Source organism: Protobothrops mucrosquamatus, unplaced genomic scaffold (assembly GCF_001527695.2).
Source record: "Protobothrops mucrosquamatus isolate PMUCROS unplaced genomic scaffold, P.Mucros_1.0 scaffold1304, whole genome shotgun sequence".
NCBI classification, from domain to species: Eukaryota; Metazoa; Chordata; class Lepidosauria; order Squamata; family Viperidae; genus Protobothrops; species Protobothrops mucrosquamatus.
In genome coordinates, this window is record NW_015387505.1 from 108,716 (window position 1) to 134,359 (window position 25,644).

The 25,644-nt window shown below is 35.6% G+C and overlaps 1 protein-coding gene across 1 annotated transcript in view; it reads left to right on the top strand.

Annotated features, from left to right (window-relative positions):
* LOC114922909 (ERC protein 2-like) overlaps positions 1-25,344 on the top strand; it is a gene marked incomplete at its 5' end in the record, with an annotated part of 110,847 nt that extends 85,503 nt beyond the window's left edge. Inside the window, 2 exons of the mRNA XM_029285115.1 lie at positions 17,793-17,924; positions 25,318-25,344. Of these exons, the coding sequence (XP_029140948.1) occupies positions 17,793-17,924; positions 25,318-25,344 (159 nt within the window). The remainder of the gene's footprint in view (positions 1-17,792; positions 17,925-25,317) is intronic.
* Between the last annotated feature and the right edge of the window lie 300 nt (positions 25,345-25,644).

Here is a 25,644-nt window from a genome sequence, read left to right on the forward strand (position 1 = left end):
CCACAAAGAAGAGGGAGTCAAGCTATTCTCCAAGGCGCCTGAAGGCAGGACAAGAAGCAACGGATGGAAACTGATCAAGGAGAGAAGCAACCTAGAACTAAGGAGAAACTTCCTGACAGTTAGAACAATTAACCAGTGGAACAACCTGCCTCCAGAAGTGGTGAATGCTCCAACACTGGAAGTTTTTAAGAAGAGACTGAACAGCCATTTGTCCGAAATGGTGTAGGGTTTCCTGCCTGAGCAGGGGGTTGGACTCAATGACCTCCAAGGTCCCTTCCAACTTTATTATTATTATTATTATTATTATTATTGTTATTGTTATTGTTATTGTTATTGTTATTGTTATTGTTATTGTTATTGTTGTTGTTGTTGTTGTTGTTGTTGTTTTCATCTGTATCTTTTTAAAGGGCTGTGTCATATTAAGGGGTCTCCTATTCTTTCTCTTCCCCCCCCAAGAATGTTCATCCAACTATACTTATGGGAAGAAGGGGTATCCTTATACAGGGCCACACTGTTCGCAAGCATCTGCAGGTACTTTTCTAGAGAAAGAAAGTACAAGATATATAGATTTTTCTTCCCCTTCCTCCTTGGATATTCATCAGAATACTCATCACTTAACCCTCTCTGAAATGACAAATAGAAGATTGTTCAATCATTATTATCAGGAAGTTTCTTATTCTTTTTATTTGCAAGGTTTGTAACACTTAATTTAAATGTAGTATCAAATGTTTAAAATCTTCAAACAGAAAGTGGTAGGCTTTTTGTTAATGTATCCGCAGGAGTGGTATTTCAGATTGAAATACGTCCTGTAATATATGGGTTATTATTAGTGACTTAGAATAATGTTGCTGAAATATCATAATTCTGTAAATGGTTAGTATGTATTGCTCTTTAGGAGCAATGTGATGTCCTTCTTTGGAAGGATTTGGTGACTTGAAGACTTCTGTTTATCCACTTATCGATGAAACAGATCTCAGAGGAACTTGCTTTTGTTTGCATTGCAAATCATACCGAAGAAAGTCATAAAAATGTTGGTCTCTCTGATTAGAAAAAGCTTAGGATGACAGACGGTATTTAATTATGCTTCCTTTTCCAAATGTTCTTAATTTTTTTCCTTTAAAAAATACAGTATTCTTATTATGATGGAAACTGCTGATGTCAGGAAACAAATCCTGATTCATGATGGGTGGAATTTATATTTATGGATCACCTAACATTTCAAAAATGATTGCCTAAAAGAAAATATATTCTTTCAAATGCTACAGTGTCCAACTAAGATTAACAAACAAACCTACATGGACATTGTAAAAATAAATCCATGAAAAATAAAAATAATGCTGGAATAATTGTCAACAAAGTAAAATACACTTGTTAATAATTGTAATACATTTATCTATTCTACAAAATAGAACTGAATGAGCTGGAGAAATAATATCTAGTGACCTACTTCTGTCTGTATAATTTTAATGTGCTAGCTAGAATTTTAAAAAAATCCCCCTTACATAAAATTGTTTATATAGTAAAGTAATTTAATGAACAATTCTAGGGATTTCCAGGGGTTTCACCATATTCAGTTGGAATTTTAAACTTTCTATAAATATGTTTATGGGAAAGAACATGGAACTACTTTTGTCATATATATCTAAATCAGCTTTATAAGGGTTAAATTTAGGAATAAGCAAATTTTGTTTTGTTTGCATATTACTGTAATGCAAAATCACTCAATTAGCATTTTCAAAGATCATGCAATTGACATGAAGTTTTGGCAGTTATTTATTTTTTGAAATACTTTTTTTAAATAAAAATATATGTACAAAACTGCATGCAATGAAAAATACATAAAGTGTCTAGCTATGTGCTGATAAACAAGCATATATTTACCTGAAATTGTATAGGTTGTCTGCTTGAGCAGGGGGTTGGACTAGAAGACCTCCAAGGTCCCTTCCAACTCTGTTATTCTGTTATATAGAAATGTATACAAATAATGCTTGATTAATGCACACACATTTTAAAAATAAAATGTGCTTTACAAATAGGGAAAAGTGGAAAAATTAAAAAGAAAATTAGGTTGATGCATCCTTTAGTCAGTTTCCAAAATAATTTGTCAACCAGCAAATTATTTGACCTGCAAATTTTGTTCAATTGTATGTTAAAGTGTACTAGAGAGTGTATTAGAAGGTATAGATATTGAATTTTACTAATAGAAAATCTATAAACTGTTGGCATCTGAAAATATTATTTAGATCAGAGGGAAGAAGTACTATCTTACTGTTATGTTAGATGCCCTACAAACCAAGATTTCTGTATGCAATATGCTTTCTGTCTTTCTTGACTTTATATCTTCGTGATATAGTGCAGCATAGATAGACTTAAAATATGAGGCAATGCTATTACACTTTGTGGATTACCTCAATATAACAAATTGATTCAAAGCAATTTGTTGTGATTGGATTAATGCCAAATGGATTGATTCCATCAGAATGTGTAATGCATCAGAGTAATATACTGAGGTTGAATTAACAAAACCCAAATATGTCTAAGTTTGTTTCATTCACATATAGTGAATAAATCATTCCAAACTATTTGATAGGCTATTAAGGACTGTCTATTAGGCAGATCTTAATTGCCTCTGTATTGTGTTTCTACATTCTTCTTTAAAGGTATTTCCAAGGTTAAACTCCAGTTGAAGTTCCTGAGAACAATGACTTTTATTGTGAGAAGAAAAGATGTATAGTATATATTCCAGGTGCCAAATTATAAACATACATTGATTTCTCTTATATTTCTGAAATAACTCCTTTAGAAATAACTCCTTTCAAGGTATACTTCTTATGTTATGTCACCTCCAGGGATCTTAGATACAGTAATGCACTTACTTTGTTGCAAGCTAATCCCAGTAATTCATTGGTTATTTTGCAGAGGCAGGAATAGCATCATGATCTCCATTAACATTCAGAGTTAACTTAATTCAAACATTTCTGTTTCAAATGCTGGAAAAATAACAAAATGGTGCATCTAAGATTTTTAAAAAGCACAACAAATGTAATTAGCTCAGGAAAAGAAAGATAATACTTAAAAAAAAGTCTGCTAGTCTTCAAACCTGCAAGAACTTTGAAAAACCTGGGTGCAGGAATATCTTTATAAACTTACTTAAATATCTGAATGATTAAGCCCCCATGAAGGATTACAAAAGTAAATGTCCCCAATACCTACAAGGCAGTGGTGGGATTCAGCCAGTTTGCACCAGTTCAGCAGAATCAGTAGCTAATTTTTGTTGCCCAGGCGTAGAATGGACTTCCGGAAGCGGCATTCACACATTTGAATCCCACCATTGCTACAAGGGATTTAAATCAGCCTTGGCTGAACCTGCAGGTACAGTGTGTGCGTACTGATGCTTTGTCTCTATGTGTGCATGCATGTAGGAGCAGGAATTTCTAAAACTGGCTCAGAATCAAGCTGGTATGAACATAAGACAGGACAGGAACTTAAACACTAAGCACCTTAAGACACAATTATCTCCCATGCAGACTACTGTAGCACACTCTACGTTGGGATGTAAGTTCAACATTCACTTTTCCTCCAGAAAAAAGCTCTGGGGATATTAGCAACTCATTCAGTCCTGCTACAGGACTTGAAACCATGCTACTCACATTGCCACATTCTTCTTTATGAGCCTGGGTGGGTTTTAGATTCTCTGGATGAATCCCCACCCTCAATCCCACCAACACTGGATATATTTCTTGCAATCCTTTCTTTGATTGCTATTCTTCACTTTGCCAGGGGAGCTTAAGCTAGCCCCATCCTTTTCTCCTCCTATTGATAGGCAAATGTACTTTGTCTTATTTTATTTATGCATTTTCTTTTTATTCCAGGAGACCTTTGGCAGATAAGCAAGTTGGCTGCTAAGTTAGTTTAGCTTTTAGTTGGGCAAGCAAAGTGAGTTGTTACTGCAGTCTTTTTAATCTTATTACAATAGCCACCTTGAGGGCCGTTCTTTGTTAGAACTTTGGAATAAATCTTTAGCAAATATGTACAGGTCTCTTTTGTTTATTGCATGTTTATAAGCCTGTTATATTTTAAATCTGACTTTCCTCCAAGAGGTTTGGGTTAGCGTACATGCTTTGCCAAGAAAAATAACAACCAGTTCCATTTCCAAGAAGGACAAGAATCCAAGTTAGACATTCCATCCATTATATAAAACGGCTTTTTAGATTCCCCTACCATTTAGGGTGGATAGATGTCCTTCTGTTTTACTGAAATTTATTTGCATTTCTACTGTGCATTATCTTTCAGACTCAGAGCAGAAGGTGAGATTTGCTGCCCAATAAATATGTTCAGGATAGCACAACTGAGGAGGGAGCCTTACTAGTATGAAAAGCTAAATTAAAGCTCCTGCAAAACTTTACTATTCAAAAATCATTACAATCAAATAGAAACACCACTTTTAGTTAATAAAGGCCCTTTCTTAAACATACCTAAATCCTTAGTTTCAATATTGCATCACGTACAGGAAACTTGGGGGGAAACTCTACAACCCAAAATACTCTAGGTAAACTTAAATGGGGAGGTCTGAGAGACCTCAATGTGATTGGAGGATACTTTTAAATGTGACGTATTTAAGACTCTTTAAATCATATACCTGTCAACGTTTAGTCTGTTCTTTTAACCACAGGAAAAATGTAATGAAGAAAGCAGAGGGTGTCTTAGAGAATGTGTCTGAAGAGGGCAGGTTGAAAGAGGACATAAATCAAATATATTGTAGCTGTGCATCAATAAAAGAGTTATTCTGAAATGTTGCAGCCAAAATCAAAACCTTTCTAGAATCCCATGAATTAGAATGGTTAATGTAGTTGTGGCCAAAATGTTATGCCGAGGCACTTGTTTTCATTAAAATAGCAGTCTGGCAGTCAACCAAGAAGAGCGAGAACTGGTTTTGGACAAGCTTTAGAGACGTTTAGCATGAGGACCACTATTAAATATATTCATGATCACAATGATAGCCCTTGACTAGATTCTTGACTAATGCAATTTTTGTCTATGACAAAAAGTATTTTTTTAAAGTAGTTTAAATGTTTTACTTTGAAAGTACTGCAGATTTCTCTCTCTCTCTCTCTCTCTCTCTCTCTCTCTCTCTCTCTCTCTCTCTCTCTCTCTCTCTCTCAAATAAGGATGCAGATGCTAGAAAGCCAAGGATCAGAGAAATGGGCTACATTACACCCTCAGAGCTGTACAGGTTGTCCTTGACTTTGCGACCACAATTGAGGCCAAAGTTTCTATTGCTAAGCGAGACATTTGTTAAGTGAGTTTTGCCCCATTTTACAATCTTTCTTACCGCAGTTGTGAAGGGAATCACCGCAGTTATTAAGTTAGTAACATAGTTGTTACTATGAATCTGGCTTCCCCATTGACTTTGCTTGTCAGAAGGTTGCAAAAAGTGATCACGTGACCCCGGGACACTGCAACTGTCATAAGTATGAGTCAGTTGCCAAGTGTCTGAATTTTGATCACATGACTATGGAGATGTTTCAGCATCTGTAAGTGTGAAAAATGGTCATAAGTCACCTTTTTCAGTGCCTTTGTAATGTCGAATGGTCACTAAACGAACTTGTCATGGTTCCGACAGACAGAGACGAATAAAGCAGAACTCAGAGGCTTGCAAATTTCTCAAAGAACATGTTTATTAGTTACAAAGTATTGGCACATCAAAAGTGAAACCAAGTCTGGAGACACACGTAACAATTCCCCAATACAAAGTTTAAAAATCCCACCCCTAAAACTATGCAAGCAGCTACATTTCCCAATACATCTTCTTGGTGGGTTTTTTACACAATACCCAGCCTGCAGTCTTAGGAGCAGCCGGTGACCTTGGTTCCCACGGGACAAAAGATTATTTTGACTAGCGAAGCACCTGGGCAACCCCCCTCCCTCCATTCTATGTGGCAACCGAAAATGAGTAGGAAAAATGGTTGCAGCCATGCTCATTTGTAGAGTTGACAAGTCAAGGACTACCTGGTACTCTTTCACAAAGACAGACTCAAATTTCCAATTTCCTAAAAAGTGGTTTGAATCTCAGTGCTTTCCCCTTCGTTACCAGGAAGTCCCTTTGTGACATCAGCAGCTATGTTAATTGATGCCTAAATGCATCTGAAAACTCATCCTCTCTAAGTTTGAAATCCTATGGCTAGGACATCGGGAGAATTGGACTTCTGGCATATCTGAATAGCATTAGGTTGTAGAAGTTGTTCATTTATAAAATCTTGTATTGGGATATGGACTGGAGATAATTCAACCATTCTGAAATCTGAGGATATTTCAAGAATGGTTACTTTTAGAAGACAAAATAGGACACATTTTAAAGAGACAAAAACAACTGCAATGCACACAATATGTGGATGTTTAGAATCGTTAATTGTTTAGCGAGCTTGGTTCATGTTATGTATCTGATATAAATAAAAAATAGAATATGTCAGTGCTGCGTTAAAAGAAATCTGGTGCTTTGCTTGCAGTTGAACAAGTTAATATTTCTAGTTAGAAAATAAAAAAAAATTCAAAGATAAATGCTGTTAGTGAAATATTTATAATGATGTCAGATTTCCTCTCTGAAATAATTTGCCTGAGAGCTATAATTAAAGTTCCCCAAGGATTGTTAAGAATAACTGATGTATTTCCCAATTGTCCTTTTTCATTATTAGGATGTCCAGCCAAAAATGTAAACAGAATTGGCCAAAAACTGCTTACAAGAATTTCAATGTAGAAGCGTTCCAGCTACTTCAAGACCACAGGTGTCCATAATATATCAGCCAGAGACAATGTTAGTGTTTGGCAATCTTCACTACTCATTAGCTCGCTGTTTTATAAAAGTTTTAGGAATCAGTAAGGTGACACTGAAATCTTATGACACTGGAAGTGCATAAAAAATAAGAAAAACCTTAGTCTCTTTTTTTTTATTTCAACATTCTTTCATCAACTGTATCCAGGAAATGTATCCAAAAGTAGCAGACACACATTCTGCAGGGACGTAACTCAGCTACAGAACTATTGATTAATAGAAGTCTAAGGAAACTCTAGCATGTGAAAGATCAGGAAATGTTGTCTTTTGGGATCTTTTCCTTTAATTCAGTTATGCTGTATGCAGTCCCAGGAAAGGAGTAATTAATAATGGAGAGGGAAACAAATAATTGAACTCATAAGTCTTCCATGACGGCAACAAGAACCTGATGACTATAAGAATTCATAGGAAAAAAAGCATTTTCAGTACCTTGTACAGCTCAGCAGCTTTATTAGATTTAGACATTGAGAGCTTGCAGTTGGAAAGATGATTAGCAACATACCATTGTCCCAATCTCTAATCATGGGGGCTCCTCTGATTTCATGAGTCACTTGCTAATACGTGGCCTGCAAGAGAAACTTCAACCAGTATATTGAAAGCCCACAAGCAGCAGGCTAGTTCAGAAGAGACCACACAAATGGTCCCCTTTGGTATTGCAGAATGTGAATCTATCAGTGGTCAAGGAACAAAAATGGAGAAAGGTGGAGCAGGGAGTAAGCAGAGGCAGATGTGGGAGGATAAGACTCTGTTTCCAGTGACCTGCCAGCAACTTTTAGCAAACTGCTTTCTTTGGCTGAAGTTGACACAGTCACATTAGTAGTGCTGAAGGACAAATCTATTCGCTGCTCAATTGGCTTCTGCAATTGGACCTATGGAGTCTTTCAGTCAAACAGCCAAACCTCTTGGGATCCTTGGTTTACTACTTAGGATGCTGATTTCTGAAATACAATATTGAATATCCCGTTTCTAATCATTGTTAGACAATCTTGCTTACAGTCTTTGTGGCAGCCCTATTTTTTATTATGTCTTCCCACATGCAAATGGATTGGGGACTTTATCTCGGTCCCATTCAACTGAGAAATTGAAACTAGACTGTTTTTATACTCAATTACAATTTTTCTTTGAAAGGTCACCTGCATAAAAGATTACAAATATTTTCCTCATCTGTGATATAATATGAGCTGCGGTGTAGTTCTGATGATTTTCTAGCTGTTAATTTCATTGAGAGGTTATGATTTAATGATTCTTTTGTCCTGATTCAGATAGAAACAAGGGAAAATGCATTTATAAAATGGTGCTACAGTCCAAGTGATCCTATGAAATATATCAATTGTTCACCCCCCTCAAGTGAAGATTGATCTCAAGTGACTACACGGACATACATTGTTTTCTTGACAATTGATATGGAAGTTGATGCCACTGCCTTCTTAATGGATTTTTTTTTACTTACTATACCAATCTATAGCCTTGGGATTTGTAGTGGTTTTCCATCTAATTGCTAACAATGGCCCCCTTTCTTTAGTTGTTTAAGATCAGTCAGTGTTGACTGAATACTGCCCAACGTCTTAGAGAAGTTTTCCTCAACATTTGCAAGCTGATTCTTACATTTTTCCCAAAAAACCAATAAAGAGCCATTATTCATTTTTATTAACATCATTACAAAACCTTCTTTATCACTCTCAGTAAAAATGACATTTCTCTGATCTTACTATAAGATATTTAGTTATAGGAAAATGATGGTTCATATTGCAGTCCATTAATCAGATGGGGAAAAAAAAGAAAAGTGTATCTTGTACTGCTTACATTTCAAGTTTGGGGAAAAAAAGTAATAGTGGTCATTGTATATATTTTCTGTTAACTATCTTAATATAGTATAATAGTTCCAGGATCTGTTTTCTTAAAAAGTCATTCCAGAAAGTTATCTGTTCAATGAGTTATTATTATTGTTTTGCAGAAAAGAAGCAATCTGAACATCTTAAATTGCCCACATACGTTGGTCTAAAATGTTTTTAGAGTCCAGACATCCCCCTTTTCAAAGTGTTAATTATATAGTTTAGCCCCTTTCTTTGTATTTGGGTTCTTACATCCTTACATGTAATTACCACTTTTATTATTTAGAACAAAGAGAAATACTTTTAGCATGAGTGCAACCTATACATTACTGACTACACTGTTCACCATCTCTCCGGTATGCTCTGCTACATTTCTTTAACCCCCAGAGGTTGCAGACATGTAGGAAACAGAGATCCCAAATGTGTGATGATCATAAGAGAAATGTTAATTGTCAGCATAAATTTATTCAATCACAGATGCCGTGGAAATTGAAATTTGGTCGTAATAGTTTATATAAGGGTCTTTTTGGCAGTTAAAATATGATGTTTGCCAGTCTGTTAAGTGTCTAATATTTCAACTGGTGTTTGTGAAAGGACAATTACCCATCAGGATTTGAAAGAAGGAGCTGTATTATGCACTTGCAATAACCAAGCCCATTTTGTAAAACTGTACCATGACAGGTGTCAAAGTTGTTGCCATTAATTAAATGGCAATTTAATTCTAAAACCATTAAAATAAATGCACTGCCTGTCTGCTACTGTTGAAATTAGTCAGCTGAAAGAGTTGACAAGGCAATTGCCAAAGTGTGTATCTAAAAATCATTTCCAGCAATCTGGAAGGCTTTGATTGTGTTACTTTCAGGCACATTTCACACTGAAGTAGAATGCTTTTTTTTTTAAGGTCCATTCTGATTTCTTTAGGCTCCTTGCCTTATTGTATGGACTCATTTCATTGTCTTCCATTCTATTTGTTTTGTCTTTTACTGAGAGAGGATAAGAAAATGCAACTATTCCAACAGAACTATATTTTGGGGACATTTTTCTTACCTTTCTTTCACTTTGGGTATCTTATAAATGCTGTAAGATGCCTTTAGTTGCAGAAAAGAGACTATGCCTGGATTAGGAAAGATCTGAGCAAAACCTGCCTTTACATTTTGTCCTGTTCCAAATCTAGGAGTGTTTATTTGGTCCACACCTACAAAAGCAGATATATGGAAGGCACATCAATACATATATAGATAAATTCATATTTATCTAATACCTAATATTGTCAAGCACCAGGGAAATCAGGAGATTCACACAGTTCAAATGAGTATAAAGATTTGTTGCAAGCTTAAGCTCTCTACCAGAATATGACCAACAAGGGGTTAAGGGAAATAAGCCAGAGGTAAGAGAGGCATTCAAGATGGGATGGATTTAAATCTCTTGTGGACATGCAGGGACTCAAGACTTATGACACATTTGATCCCTCCCTCAGGCTCAGTCTGGTCATCTCCTACAAATACAGATTCACTAATAATGATACCTTTTTTAAAAAAAAACCACAACACTAACATAATCTATTTTTTCTGCAAATTTTTATCTCGGTAGAAGATGTAATGATTCCTTGAATGCAATCAGTTTGGAATTTCTGATCATATAAAAATACTTGCACTATTTGTTTTATTTTTAGGTAAAGTAAGTGCCCTTAGTGTCTTCCTAAGAAGAAGCATGTAGTCTTTTCTATTCCTGCAAATTCTTTCATAAAAAATACTAGCAAGTTGGAAGCATTTTTCATAGGGTTGGAATTTAATAACAAATTGCATTCTGTCTTCATGTAAGCATTGATGAATTCAGTAAGGTTTCCACAAAGACTAAGCCTAACACTATATCTTAGATTGGTTAAAAGTAATTCCCTTTGAAATCAATGGGGTAAGTTAATCATGATTGATCCCAGTCCATGTCAAGATTCAGCATATAGTTTTACGAGGATTTTTATGTGGATGCCTAAGAACTATATTTGCAAAAGAAGATGGTGCAATATTTAATTTTATAAATAACCCCCAACTATCTTGTAAACCTATTATGAAAAAAGGTCAAGTGTTGGCATTCTCAACAATTAACAAATTTCTGCAATTGCTAGATAAAGAAAAATATTTTATTCTTTGTGTTACACTTCACTGTAGTCTTAACACACTAACAATAAGGGAAAAGGTAGGTTTACAGGAAAATAAATATATATAAAACCTCTGCCCAATTTACAAATGAAACTACAGTTGCCCTTTGTAAACATACTTCTTGATACAGTTTTTATGAATACAAATACTTCTATTATTCATGCAAACACTTCCCTATACTTTATCACTGCTATATTCGGTCTTCTGGAAAGGAAATCCTCACCCTTATTGATAATGAAAGCAGAAAACATTACAAATTGAATAACCAAAATGTGAAATGTCATGACTATTTTTAGCATGGCTGATCTCAGTGTACATTAAATTTAAGTTTCTTGTCATTTGTGCTCCATTGGACATTGGATTTTCTTTGAACTTGGATTCCCATTTCAGATTACAGAAAGAATAGAATTGCTGAATTTCCTATATACATCCTTTTGCGGCTTGAAAGTGAAATCACCAACTTGCCTACCTAATCCATGCCACGGCTCCTTTAGAATAGAGTAGAGTAGAGTAGAGTAGAGTAGAGTAGAGTAGAGTAGAGTAGAGTAGAGTAGAGTAGAGTAGAGCTGAAAGGGACCTTGGAGGTCTTCTAGTCCAGACCCCTGCTCACGCAGGAGAACCTATACCATCTCAGACAAGTGACTGTCTAGCCTCTTCTTAAAAATCTCCAGTGATAGAGTGCCCACGATTTCTATGGGCAAGCTATCCCACAGGTTAATTGTCCTCACTGTCGGGAAGTTTTTCCTTAATTCCAGGTTGCTTCTCTCTTTGATCAGTTTCCAACCATTGTTTCTTGTCCTTCCCTCTGGTGCTTTGGTGAATAACGTGACCCCCTCTTCTTTGTGGCAGCCCCACAAATACTGGAACACTGCTATCATGTCTCCCCTGTTTCTTCTTTTTTTCAGACTAGCCAAATCCAAGGCCTGCAGCTTGTTCTTCGTATGTTTTACACTCCAGGCCTTTGATCATCTTAGTTGCTCTTCTCTGAATTTTTTCCAAACTCTCAACATCTTTTTTGTGATATGGTGACCAAAATTGGCTGCAGTATTCCAGGTGTGGTCTTACTAGGGTTTTATAAAGCGGTACTAATACCTCACGTGATCTTGATTCTATGCCGCTATTTATACAACCCAGGATTGTATTAGCTTTTTTGGCTGCTGCTGCAAACTGCTGACTCATAGTCAAGTGATCATCTACTAGGATTCCAAGGTCCCTCTCACAGTTACTGTTTTTAAGCCAGGTCTCACCTAATCTGTACTTGTACCTTTGATTTTTCCTGCCTAAATGTAAAATTTTGCTTTTCCCCACATTCAAACTCATTTTGCTGGATAGGGCCCATTGTTCAAGTTTGTCAAGATCTTTTTGGATCCTGAGTTTGTCTTCTGGGTTGTTGCAACCCATGCCATCTGTCTATGTAGACCAGGGGTAGGCAACCTTGGCTCTTTTATGACTCATGGACTTCAACTCCCAGAATTCCTGAGCCAGCATGGCTCAGCTTGGAAACCTCTCCCTTTCCCCTCAGCATGACTGGCTTAGGAATTCTGGAAGTCCATGAATCATAAAAGAGCCAAGGTTGCTTACCCCTGATCTAAACCATGGGTTTGCCTTCTTACTACATAGAAAAAAATGTTCCCCTTCTTTTATGGTGCTATTAATGTCTTTTTCCCAGTATAATTGCCACATGAAGGAGATTTTTCATTAATACAGGCAACTAGAAAGTGAAAAGAAAAAAAATATGTATTAAATGTTGTGCAGCCCATCTCACTGATACAGCATCTCTGAACAGCTTACAATAGAATGACAAGGTTAAAAAAAAGACAATTAAAATAAGGAGAGTTAAAGATGAAAGCTAAAAACCGAAATGATTGGTGGCCTGATGGTGGGATCTTCTCTATCCATCAGTCACCCCCAACACAGCACATCTGTGTTGGAGCCCCAGGCCAAGCAATAGAGCCAAGGTTTCAGGCTCTTCTGGAAGGCCACTGGTGAGGGAAGAAGGGAAAAATTTAAGGTGTGTTCGTGTGTAGGAAGGATAAGACCTTGGCTATGAGTAACTAGTTGGACTTGTTTCCTTATCTGTTTCTTTATATGTAAGAACAGAATGAAATAATGAAATGCATGTATAAAAATGAAGAAAGAAGCAATGGCTGAAGCAACCAATGCTACTTTTTTCTATACTTAGCGAAATGAATGGCCAACCTAGCAAACAATATATTTGAGTAATTATAAAACCCTAGTGAGACCACACCTGGAATACTGAAACCAATTTTGGTCATATTACAAAAAAGATGTTGAGACCTTGGAAAAAGTTCAGAGAAGAGTAACTAAAATGATCAAAGGCCTGGAGACTAAAACATACAAAGAACAGCTACGGGATTTGGGTTTGGCTAGTCTAAAGAAAAGAAGAAATAAGGGAGACATGATAGCAGTATTCCAGTATTTGAGGGGCTGCCACAAAGAAGAGGGGGTCAAATTATTCTCCAAAGCACCAGAGGGCAGGACAAGAAGCAATGGATGAAAACTGATCAAGGAGAGTAGCAACCTGGAATTAAGGAAAAACTTCCTAACAGTGAGGACAATTAACTAGTGGAGCAGTTTGCCTCCAGAAATTGTGGGCACTCCATCACTGGAGATTTTTAAAAAGAGGCTAGACAGTCACTTGTCTGAGATGGTATTGGTTCTCCTGCTTGAGCAGAGGGCTGGACTAGAAGACCTCCAAGGTCCCTTCCAGCTCTATTCTATTCTATTCTATTCTATTCTATTCTATTCTATTCTATTCTATTCTATTCTATTCTATTCTAGTGTGAAATTGACATACTCTCAGCAGGCAGTTATGAAAAACCAAAACCAAATTAATTGTTTTCCATGCTTCTTATGGATCTATTTTTCACTAGCATTCTGTAACCTGCAGGATCTTGGCTGAATCTGATATAATACTTTTTAAAAAAACATAGAAAGTTAAAAAGGTTTGTTCCTGTTCTTGGGGTATGTAAGGCCACTTGCTCAGTGAGCTTTGTTAGAAAGGGAAATGTTATGCCAGTGTAAATATTGTCCAGTTGCATTTTTAAAAAAATTAATTATACTCGGCTTTTAACCTGTACTCTTACTCTAATTATGAACCTGTAAGTGATATTCTCTAGGAGATTGGGATGGCACTTTCATTGCTCTTTTAAATAAGTTTAAAAATGGCATATAAATATTCCAGCACCCCTTGCATTTGTCTTCCATGGACACAAATAATATTTCAGACAAATCAAATAGTGAAAGGCTAGACTATCACAAGTCATTCAAAAATTATCACTTTTTTTATTTTATGGAGCTGTAGACTGCTTCTTTTCCTAGTAGTATATTGTTTCATTGTTAAAATAACGAACTACTCTATTAATATGTATTATCTAATAAAATCTTTCACCCACTCCACTTCACTATAAGCTTCTTAATAATAATAATAATAATAATAATAATAATAATAATAATAATAATAATAATAATAATAATAGTAAAGTTGGAAGGGACCTTGGAGGTTATCTAGTCCAACCACCTGCTCAGACATGAAGCCCATACCATTTTGGACAAATGGCTGTCCAGTTTCTTCTTAAAAACTTCCAGTGTTGGAGCATTCACCGCTTCTGGAGGCAGGTTGTTCCACTGGTTAATTGTTCTAACTGTCAGGAAGTTTCTCCTTAGTTCTAAGTTGCTTCTCTCCTTGATTAGTTTCCATCCATTGCTTCTTGTCCTGCCTTCAGGCGCCTTGGAAAATAGCTTGACACCCTCTTCTTTGTGGCAGCCCCTGAGATATTGGAACACTGCTATCATGTCCCCCCTCGTCCTTCTCTTCATTAAACTTCTAGTCTTAATTATCTTCTAGTTGTTTCGGAATCACTCCAAACTCCATTCCTTGTGACTTTCAGATTTGGGTGGATTGATATTTTGACTAGGATACATTATTTGGAATTAATATCTCAAAACATAATTTTTAATAAATGCTATGTGAATATGTTCTTGAGCAAAATTTCTATAATAAAGTTTTCTAACTGATTTTTCATATATCAGATATTTAAAGAACATTAGCATAATCATCAAAAACTTTTAGTTCAGACCTTTTTCTACTGAGACCTGAACTAAATACATGACGTCTGAAGATGGCCTTCAGAGCCAAGCTTACATTACAATATGATTTTCATTATTTGGTTGCTAACAGGATAAGTTGCAGAATGTATTATCCAGGGACTTGCTCCATGAAGTGATAATCCTGAAGGATCAATCTCTTTGTTATAATTTGGCTCTGCTAAGTGAAATATCAGATTAAGTATAGCCAGGAGAATATGTTGCCAAGGAGGAATTATTTATTCAAAAGCATATTTTTCCATAGTATAACTGTTTATGTACCTGATCCCCTTGTCCTCTTCCTACGTGTGCGTAATTCCCACTGCAAGTTTCCATAAGCATTTGGTCAGACATGATTCTTAAAGGTTTTTCACAATAGGGAAATAATGTGTCCCACTTGTGTCTTTTCATTCTGTGCAATATTGTTGTTACTTCCTGATTAAATGAAATACTTAATACTGAAACGCAAAACAAAATATGAAGTTAAATTTAGAATTAAAACTGCCATTATACTTAAAGCAACTGAAATCAAGTTTTACAGGCTAAAGTCAAAATGTCTTGAAGAAAAAGATAGTGTTACTGAGTCATCATCTGTGACATTGAATTTACTGAATATTAGTTACAAAACTAATTGAAGAAGTTAAACTAACCTTAATTAACCATATTTTCTAAAACATAAAAGCGAAAAGATACCAAAGTATATGTTCATAGATATATTACTAACTCAAGATTGGTAATTTTATTCTGTCCGATACTCACTGGAAACAGATTAATTTTATTCTGTCTAATGCTAACTGGAAACTTCAACATATTTTTTAAAAAAATCATGAAACTACAGGAAATGGTGGCAGAAAAAAATCAGTAGGTGGCACTCTTCCCTCCAGATCAATATTTTTCATCACATTGTCAAGAGACCCAGTACATTTGGAAGCATGCTTATTTTTTTTATTTTTTCCCCTAAGCTTTTAAACATATGGGGTCAATAAAAGTCCCATTGCTTTTTTGTTTCTCAAGTGTAGAGCCCTTGAGGTTCTGGACAAACTCCAATCTAGTTAATTAATTTCTTCCTGAAATAAAACTATACCTGGCATTACAAAGCCTTCTGACTCTTAAAAGGAATTAGTCAGGGCTGCAATATTTCACAGTATTTAATTTAAATGATTGAAAAAATAATAATTATCCCATATTTTCTAGATGCTAAAATAAGACATCTGATTGTGTCATACTTGGAAGCTTGAAACCACTGAAGATGCAATGTCCAAGTTAAGCGTCGTGAATATAAATGTATATTTCTTATGAAGGTACCATAAGAGAAGCCAAAATGTGATCTTAAACTTTGCATGTTCCTGTTATTCTAGCCAATGTGTAAGTCAGCAAAACAATGTTCTTTTCATCTGAAAGTTCTCACATAATTTGATATTAATCAAAAGATAGGATGCAGTTACACTAAAAAAGGCTTCAGAAGGATAATTATACCGTGAAATATTTTAATGTATCTTCATTTAATCAATTTATATAGCTGCCCTACTCAGTGTACCATACTTTGTGTTAGCTGTAGTTTTCTGTTTGCTTTTCAATGGTTTGGATTCAGCAAGAATCAATATTAAAAGTGTTTTATTTATGTTTCAGCACTATATTAAGAAAATGGCATCATTCATTCACAGTTCTTATTCCATGACAAGTTTAATCCCCAACACCTCATTATAGGAAACACTTTCAGGATTGCATATATCTTCTTGTTTAACTTGTGCATTTTTATAGGATACAGTTGAAAGATGGGAAATTTAAAGCTGTTCACTAATAAGAAAATAAACAAATAAAATGTTTGAAAAATTCAAAGAAGAAATAGGGTAAGGATTAGAGGTACCCTTTCTTAGAAAACCGGTTGCTAAAAATTTAAGATCATCTTTTTCCCTACTTCCTTGTAGAATTTTTTGTTTTGCTTTGCTTTGTTAGTCAGAGACGATTTATTTGAGAAGGCCAATCCTTAAAATCGATTAGATGCTGTGTAGATTGAAAAGGGATTTCTCACTATAGGATTGGGGGATAGGTTTCAGATTCTATAAAAAAGTATGACTGCAAATCAGTAAAAATAAGTGCACAAGTTTGGAATGTCAGTCATCAATTCATATTAAAAGAGATATTAAGTTTGATAAATGTTTTCTATTTTTCTCTTATTAGCCCACACATCCTGCATGTTTTAGATCAGGCATGTCAAACTGCTGGCCCATGGGCCAGATGCGTCAAACTGAAACCACGCCCACCCCATTGCCGGTAATGGGGAAAAAGTCGCGATATGTCGCGCAATGTCACGTGACATTGCAAGTTGTACATGCCTGTTCTAGATTATTGACCAGGAGGTTCATTCCATCCATCTATCTATCTATCTATCTATCTATCTATCTATCTATCTATCTATCTATCTATCTATCTATCTATCTATCTATCTATTTATCTATCTATCTATCTATCTATCTATCTATCTATCTATCTATCTATCTATCTCTATCATGTTCTTACTCATTCTTACTCAGTTCTTGAGAACTGCTCAGGTTGTGTTGTAGTAGTTCCATACTGTTAGTTATCATGGAAAAAGAGTTTATTTTTCAGCTTAAAAAAAGCCAAATATTCTTGAAATTCACAGGTAATCATGATAGAGATAATTCTGAAATTTGATTTGTTGGTGGATCCATGCAAGTTATTAAACACAAAAACAGGTGACTACCTGTTCCAGCCTCAGATAATTCCTGATAACCAGCTACCATATATTTCATACCACATACTTCATTAGAGGAAGAAATGTTGGCCTCATAGTAGAGATGTTGTCTAATGCATTCTAGAATTTGGTGTTTTTTTTATTTCCTTCAGACTCAGAACAGAATGAAACTGATGGCAGACAACTATGATGATGACCATCATCACTACCACCACCATCACCACCACCACCATCACAGATCTCCTGGAAGGACACACCCCAATCATAGACCCTCTCCAGAACAGGTGAGGCACCATTCTTCTTGCTTTAATTTTATACTTTATACCTCTTAACCAGGGCAATTTTCAAGACAAAATAAGGTTCAAAAAGAAAAATAAACAATATAATTTATTTGCTCTTTGAAATGAATAGCTTTGTTATTTATTTCCATCACTCAGAGAATCCAAACATTTTCCTTCCTCTCTCCTCCTTTGGTATTTTTTCTTCCTTTTGTTATGATTTCTTCCTTCTTCTTTTCATAGCACTTTTGAAGGATCTCAGTGTAACCATTAAAATATTTTTGAATAATTGCTTAGATAGCTGATCTACACAAATATAATCTATTCTGGCTTTGTTTCATGAACTCAGCTTGCTAAAAAAAGAATTAACTGAGTTGAATGTGATAATCAATATTAACAAAAGGTTTATCTCCTTAAGTGGCTCTATGTCCTTTATTATTAAATTAACAAAACAATGTTATTTGTTTCTCCTATTCAAAAAAACTTCAAATATCAAAGATTTATATTATCCATAAAATGTCTACCTTTTTCACAAATAGAGAAGGAAAAAAATAGTGGGAAGCTGAGATTAAGGGAAGAATCCAAACTCTGGGCAAAAGAAATGAAATGACTTAGCATATCCATGCCATCTGGTCACTCATGTTCATGCCGGAAGCACCAGGCACTTCTGGGTTGACAGGATTAGCCAGTGACATCACCATTGCCTGGGGGGGGGATGCCTGTTTGGGGGCTTCTTTCATGTCCCCATTAATGCACCCACCAAAATGGTAGCTATCTACTCAAGCTTGCATGCTTCCAAACTGCTAGGTTGGCAGAAGCTGGAGCAAATCACCATCACACAGTAGCACTCAGGTCTCAAATGTGGGCTTACTGATTGTCAACCCAGTGCCCTAACGAAGTGAGCCACTGTGCTGCTTGCAATCTGGTGAGGGAGAAAGATCTTTTTTAAAAAAAACAAAAACCCTTGCTTTATTTGTTAGATACTGTATACACCTTCACTTTCTTCTAAGCAATTAAGGCCGTATATAGAGCACTCCCTTCTCCAACTGTATCCCAAACAATGACTTTGTGGGATACATTAAGTGAAGAAAGAGTGATTTTAAGAATGGCTGAGGATTTTCTTAAACCTGAGTCTCCCCGGTCCTATCCAGCACCTTAACGACTACATCATGTTGGTTCCTTATTTTATTCCCTGCAGAGTCTGTTCAAAAGAAGAAAGAACCAACTACTGAACAAAGAAAGGTGATAGGTGTTGAAAGAGAGAGATTCTTTCATGAAAAAGTCATTTCCTCATCTCGGCCAACATGAAATAAAACTTTTGTTACTACTGCACTGAATGACTTTCCACATTTCGCTCTGTAATACCCCACCCACGCTCTGAACACACTTTTCAAAGAGATCTTGGCAAGAGTTTTCTTCTTATTCATCTTTGATTATTGGTCAATGTTGATATCTCACTTTTGAACAAACAGTCCAAGGTTCCTTTAACAGAACTACAAGCTGAGCTCACCATTCCATTCATCTGAGGAAGGGCTTGGTTTGGAAAATGTGTAGAATGCACATGTGAACGGCAACTGGTCTAATTAACAGTCCCCAAGCAAAATTATGGATTTGAATCCAGATAGATCCTTTTTAAAATGTTGTCAATTAAGGCGTGAAGAGTTGCATGTGGAGAGTGCGAGAACATTGCATATAACTTTAAAAATGAATTCAAAATGCATGTTTAAAAAAGTATATAACATACAAAGCTGCTAACAAAGTGTATATTAGAAGAAACTAGGAGAAAAGCATAACATCTATAGCTATATAAATTATCCTTCAGTTTTCCATGGTCCAATGCACATAAAAATAAGACAAAATATTTTTTGTTTGAAGGGAAATATTGCTGAAAATAGAGATCTAATGAGGAGATGGAGGAAATGACAAGTGGATCAGTGTTTACATATAAACACAAAGAGGGCACTGCTTAATAGGAGAATTAGATTTATTTCTAAAAAGAAAAGAGAGAGGTTCAGTGTGTATTTCAGGGCTTTTTATTACCTAGTTAAAAACTGGATGAATTTTATTAGAGGTTATTAGGTAATGCTTCAGGAGGTTGTATACAGAAAGGGTAAAATGTGAATATTCTAGACTATAAGAGACTAAATTAGTCTCTTATAAGGACATATTTTCAGAATGTCTTGGTTTGCCCAAGGTAATATTTGCAAATCTCTGGGCATTTTTATTTAACTAAAAACTGGCTACGTTAACCATTGGTAATCAAGTTGATGGCAAAAAATTAACTTTAAATAAACAGTACAAGTGATACTTAAATAGTAAGAACACTGTGGAGACAAAGAACAGAATAACAAGTGATGGAGGGATTAATATATATACAGCAGTATCTGATTAATGAAGGAAGTAAACAGAGATTAATTATGCCACTGGAAAACTGTACAGTCAGCCAGAGTCTGACCACTAGCAAATGGAATCAAGCAAACTTCAAATTAACCATCGATATGCCAAAGTTTATGTATCTATTTAGTTTTATTAAGCTAGTCTGTGTCATACAAAAATCTCTGGACTGATTTAATTCCCAACACTGGTATAAAGTCACAAAAGAATTCCAGGAGATTCATAAAACTCATAGTTAGATAGAGCCAGTAGGATAGAGTAGTTAAGATACAGGAGCAGAACTGGGAAGACCAAAGCTCAGATATGGGTGATATTGGGCTGTCATTCTTTTGCAACACAACATTGTGGGAATAAAATGAAGCAGGCTCTTTGTGTAAGCTGGCTTGAGAAAAGGTGGGATATAAACCAAATGAATGAGAGAATTTTTTTTACTTCATTCTGTTTGACCTTATTGTTTCTTGTATATTGAAGATTAACACCTTCTGAGATTTTGCTTTTGAGGGTCCTATATACGATAGAAAATTGGAGTCCTTTCAGGTCACAGTGAGTGAGAAATGAAATCCCTTGTTTGGCAATCACTGTGTTAAAAAAAGTAAAATTGTCTCCAAGTGCTAGAAAGCTTTCACAGGCCTGGGGCCAGTAGTAACATGTCTGACAGCTCAAACCACCAGTTATAGGCAGAAGACAAGAATAGGATGCCTTATACTAACTCCCTTACGCCATGCTTTTTGGGAGAAAAAAAACAAACACTATTTCATAAGATGAGTACATTATTTTCACTAGATTTACTTTAAGTTGAGATGTTAATTCTTTGTGCTCAAGGACATGAAAGGCATCTATTACAAGTCTTGTCAGGCAAGATTTTTTTAACTGAAGAAGCAGAAGCAAATCATCAAACTTGTGACAATTGTGTTGTAAGTCATTTTTAATTGATCTTAGGTCCAAGCAAATATTCCAGAAGTATTTCATTTGAAAAATATCTAAGATGTGGGCAGATTCTTATTTGTGAGCAGAGACACTGAGGAGATAGGCATTTTACTGAAGTTTTCCAAAGAAATTTTTCAAGTGTTTTTTTAGAAAGGGAATCTTTCTTTCTGTCCTAATAGTATCTAAATTTATTTGTTTTCTACTCTGTCTTGCTCAGCAAAGGAGCTGCCACTAGATGATCTTAGCTGATCTCAGAAAGTTAAACAGGACTTGGTTATTGTTTGGATGAGTAAACACCAAGACATCTCAGTGCTACAGCTTAGGAAATATATATAGTATTATTAGGAATATACTATATGCTGCATTGCACTGCATTGCACTGCACTGCACTGCACTGCACTACACTACACTACACTACACTACACTACACTACACTACACTACACTGCACTAATAATATAAGGCTCAGCAGTTAAAGATGCCGAACTTGTCAGTTGCAAAGCTGACAGCCTGGGTTTGAGACCTGAGTGCCGCACAATGGGGTAAGCTCCCATTACTTGCACTAGTTCCTTCCCAGTTAGCAGTTCAAAAGCATGCAAATGCAAGTAGATTAATAGGTACCACTTTGATGGAAAGGTAGCAGTATTCCGTGCACCTTTGGCATATAGCCATGCTGGCCAGATGACCACAGAAAATGTCTTCAGATAATGCTGGCTCTGTAAACCAAGAAACAGAGATGAGCACCATGCCCTAGAGTCAGACAGGGAAATCTTTACCTTTACATTTATTTTTACATATAATATAATATAATATATAATATAGTATGATGATGTGCTATGTTGTGCTATGCTATGCTAATATAGGTGGCAAATCAATTTAACAAGTAAATAATAATAATAATAATAATAATAATAATAATAATAATAATAATAATAATAATAATAATAATAATAATAATAATAATAATAATAATAATATAATGGTGATGATGATGATAATAATAATAATAAAGTTGGAAGGGACCTTGGAGGTCTTCTAGTCCAACCCCCTGCTCAGGCAGGAAACCCTATACCATTTCAGACAAATAGTTGTCCAGTCTCTTCTTAAAAACTTTGAGTATTGGAGCATTCACAACCTCTGGAGGCAGGTCATTCCACTGATTAATTGTTCTAATTGTCAGGAAATTTCTTCTTAGTTCTAGGTTGCTTCTCTCTTTGATTAGTTTCCATCCACTGCTTCTTGTCCTGCCTTCAGACGCTTTGGAGAATAGCTTGACTCTCTCTTCTTTGTGGCAACTCCTGAGATATTGGAACACTGCTATCATATCACCCTAGTCCTTCTCTTCATTAAACTAGACATACCCAATTCCAGCAACCATTCCTTATATATTTTAGCCTCCAGTCCCCTAATCATCTTTGTTGCTCTTCTCTGTACTCTTTCCAGAGTCTCAAAATCTTTTTTACATCATGGTGACCAAAACTGGATGCAGTATTCCAAGTGTGGCCTTACCAAGGCATTGTAAATTGGTATTAACACTTCATGTGATCTTGACATCCTAGCACCGTGTTGACTTTTTTGGCAGCTCAGCACACTGCTGGCTCATATTTAAGTGATTGTCCACTAGGACTGCAAGATCCCTCTCACAGTTACTACTATTGAGCAAGGTGCCACCTATACTATACAGGTGCATTTGATTTTTCTTGCCTAAATTTTTCTTGCCTTACTTTTTTCACCACTGAATTTCATTTTGTTAGATAGCGCCCAATGTTCAAGTCTGTCAAGATCCTTCTGTATGTTAAGCCTATCTTCTGGAGTCTTCGCTATTCCTGCCAGCTTGGTGCCATCTGCAAATTTGATGAGTTCCCTATCTATCCTCTCATCCAAATCATTGTTGAAGATTTATGTATATATATGTATATACACATACACAGATGATAGATAGATAGATAGATAGATAGATAGATAGATAGATAGATAGATAGATAGATAGATAGATAGATAGATAGATAGATAGATAGATAGTCAACAAAACAGCATGAAGTTGACCTAATCTAGAGGGAATCTTTATCACTTTTCCTGCAGAACAATGCTTGAAGAACAGCATTTTGCATCATCTAATATGTGCATTATTTTTACTAGTGCTGTACACTAACTGTTTTCTGAAGAATTACCTGAACAGGTGAACAAGAATAGGGCATTTAACCGTTTCCACAGAAAAAAACATACTTAACTGTTTTCAGTGAGAAGAGACAATATAATATTGCATGACAAACATTCTAGAAAGAGAGTATTCAAGAATGTTTGTATTGCATGACAAACATTCTAGAAAGAGAGTATTAGAAAGATTTGATCCCATCCTGGGAAATTATTTAACATCTGACTGCACTTGTAATCCAGGCAGAAGAATTAGAATAGAACAATTACTATCTGCCTGAGAAAAATTCAGTAGAATCCATGATCATTAATATTCAACACAGTAATTCCTTTAAATGTGTTCAACAGATTTATCCTGAAAAAGCAGGCATTTTCAAGCCATCTTTCTTCCCTCTTTCCTTTTCTTTTTAAATCAAGTAATCTCTCAGCTGGAAAATTCTTTGTTCTCAAAACCACACTAATTTAATTCTGCCCACTAATACTATTCTGACAGTTTCTATTCTATGTTACACACATAAAAATAAAATCCTTACAAAAGAAAGAAAAAGCAAGGTAATTTTCAATTTCAATCAAGCAAAAAAAAAATATCAGGATCTCATTCATATTAGGGTAGTTTGGAACAGTATTTATTCTAAATAAATACATTCTGAATAATTCTAAATGTTAAGTAAAATTCTGGAACTACATGCAATGAAGCTCATAAAATTGCACTTGGAGCAGAAAATTGTTGGCATCTTGAGAGAAGTGAAGCATGTTTCCTATCAGACAAAGTCCCTTTAGATTCACATTTTCTATAAGAGTACATTCTTTAGGACTGTACCAACATTGCTGTCTCTGCTCATTCCCACACTTGTTCCCCTCCCATCTTTAGACATAGAGGAAACATTTGTGGTTGAAGGATGTGTGTGAGGGAGAAGAGATACAGCTGGAGCAGGAAGTCAGTTAGCCACCATGATACAAAATAATGCTTAGGCCTAAGAAAGAGTGCACAGAAGAGCAACAAAGATGATGAAGGGTCTGGATGCTAAATTGTAGAATGAAGGGCTAAGGGAACTAGGTATGTTTAGTCTAATGAAGAGACAGTGACATGATACCCGTCTTCCAATACCTGAAATGGCTGTCATGGGAAGAGGGGGTTGATTTATTTTCCAAAGCATTTGAGGAGCGTGGATGGAAGTCAGGGCGAGACCCAAACTGGAATTAAGGAGAAATTTCTTAACAGTGAGAATCAACATACCTCCCAGAGTCACAGATGTACCATCCTTGGAGATTCTCAAGAAAAGATTGGACAACCATCTGTCTATAATGGAATAAGAATTCCTGCCTTGGACAGGGGATTGGACTAGAAGACCTCCAAGGTCCCTTCCAGCCAGATGATTCTATTTCTATTTCTATATTTCCCTCAGTAAATTGTCTCTTTTGACCATCACTATGTATATTTCTATGCTATACAGAACTAAAATGATTCATTAAAATAGTTACTAATGTATTTACTTAAGTAGTCATGTTAAGTAAAATTCTTTATAACCTCCTCAGAAATAAGACCAATGGATAACCATAATGCTGATAGGTATAGTTAGCAATGGTGTTCTCTGAAAGAATTATGAACTTATTTACTTGTTCTTACCTAATCAGGTTCATAATATCTTATTGATGCAAAATTGCAACTCTTGTCAAGCCATGTTTCACTACATTTTTGGATTTCTGCCTTTTGAAATAATCAGCACTTGGTTGATCATGGAACCTGCCCTTGCAAGAAAAATTCTAGGAAGGAAAATAGCTTACATTTCATTCCATTGTCTTTGAGAACCTGAACTTTCACCACCAAAGATTAATAGATCTTCAACTGCACTGAGATAACTAATTGTTTCTTCTTTTATTCCAATGCTAATACTTCAATCTACCTACTACTGGCTGGCTGGCAGGATGATGAGGAAGGCATATGGGCATAACCGGTTCCTATAAACCAAAGTTCCAGTTTTGTTTTGAAAGGTGAGATACTATTTTATTTTATATTTGGATGCAATGCTTGATTATTGTAATTGTGAATGAAAAACAAGCAAGCTGAGATAGTGTATTCCACTGAGCAATTTTCTATTACTGCTAAAGGATGGCAATCTTTCCCATTGTAACATATCCTATATGATTCTAGAGAGTTGAAAAAAATTATGGTGATGTTACATGGAAGCACCCACCTGGCCTTGATTGAGCTAAAAGCTAGACAGGATTGGATATGGTTAATACTTAGATAA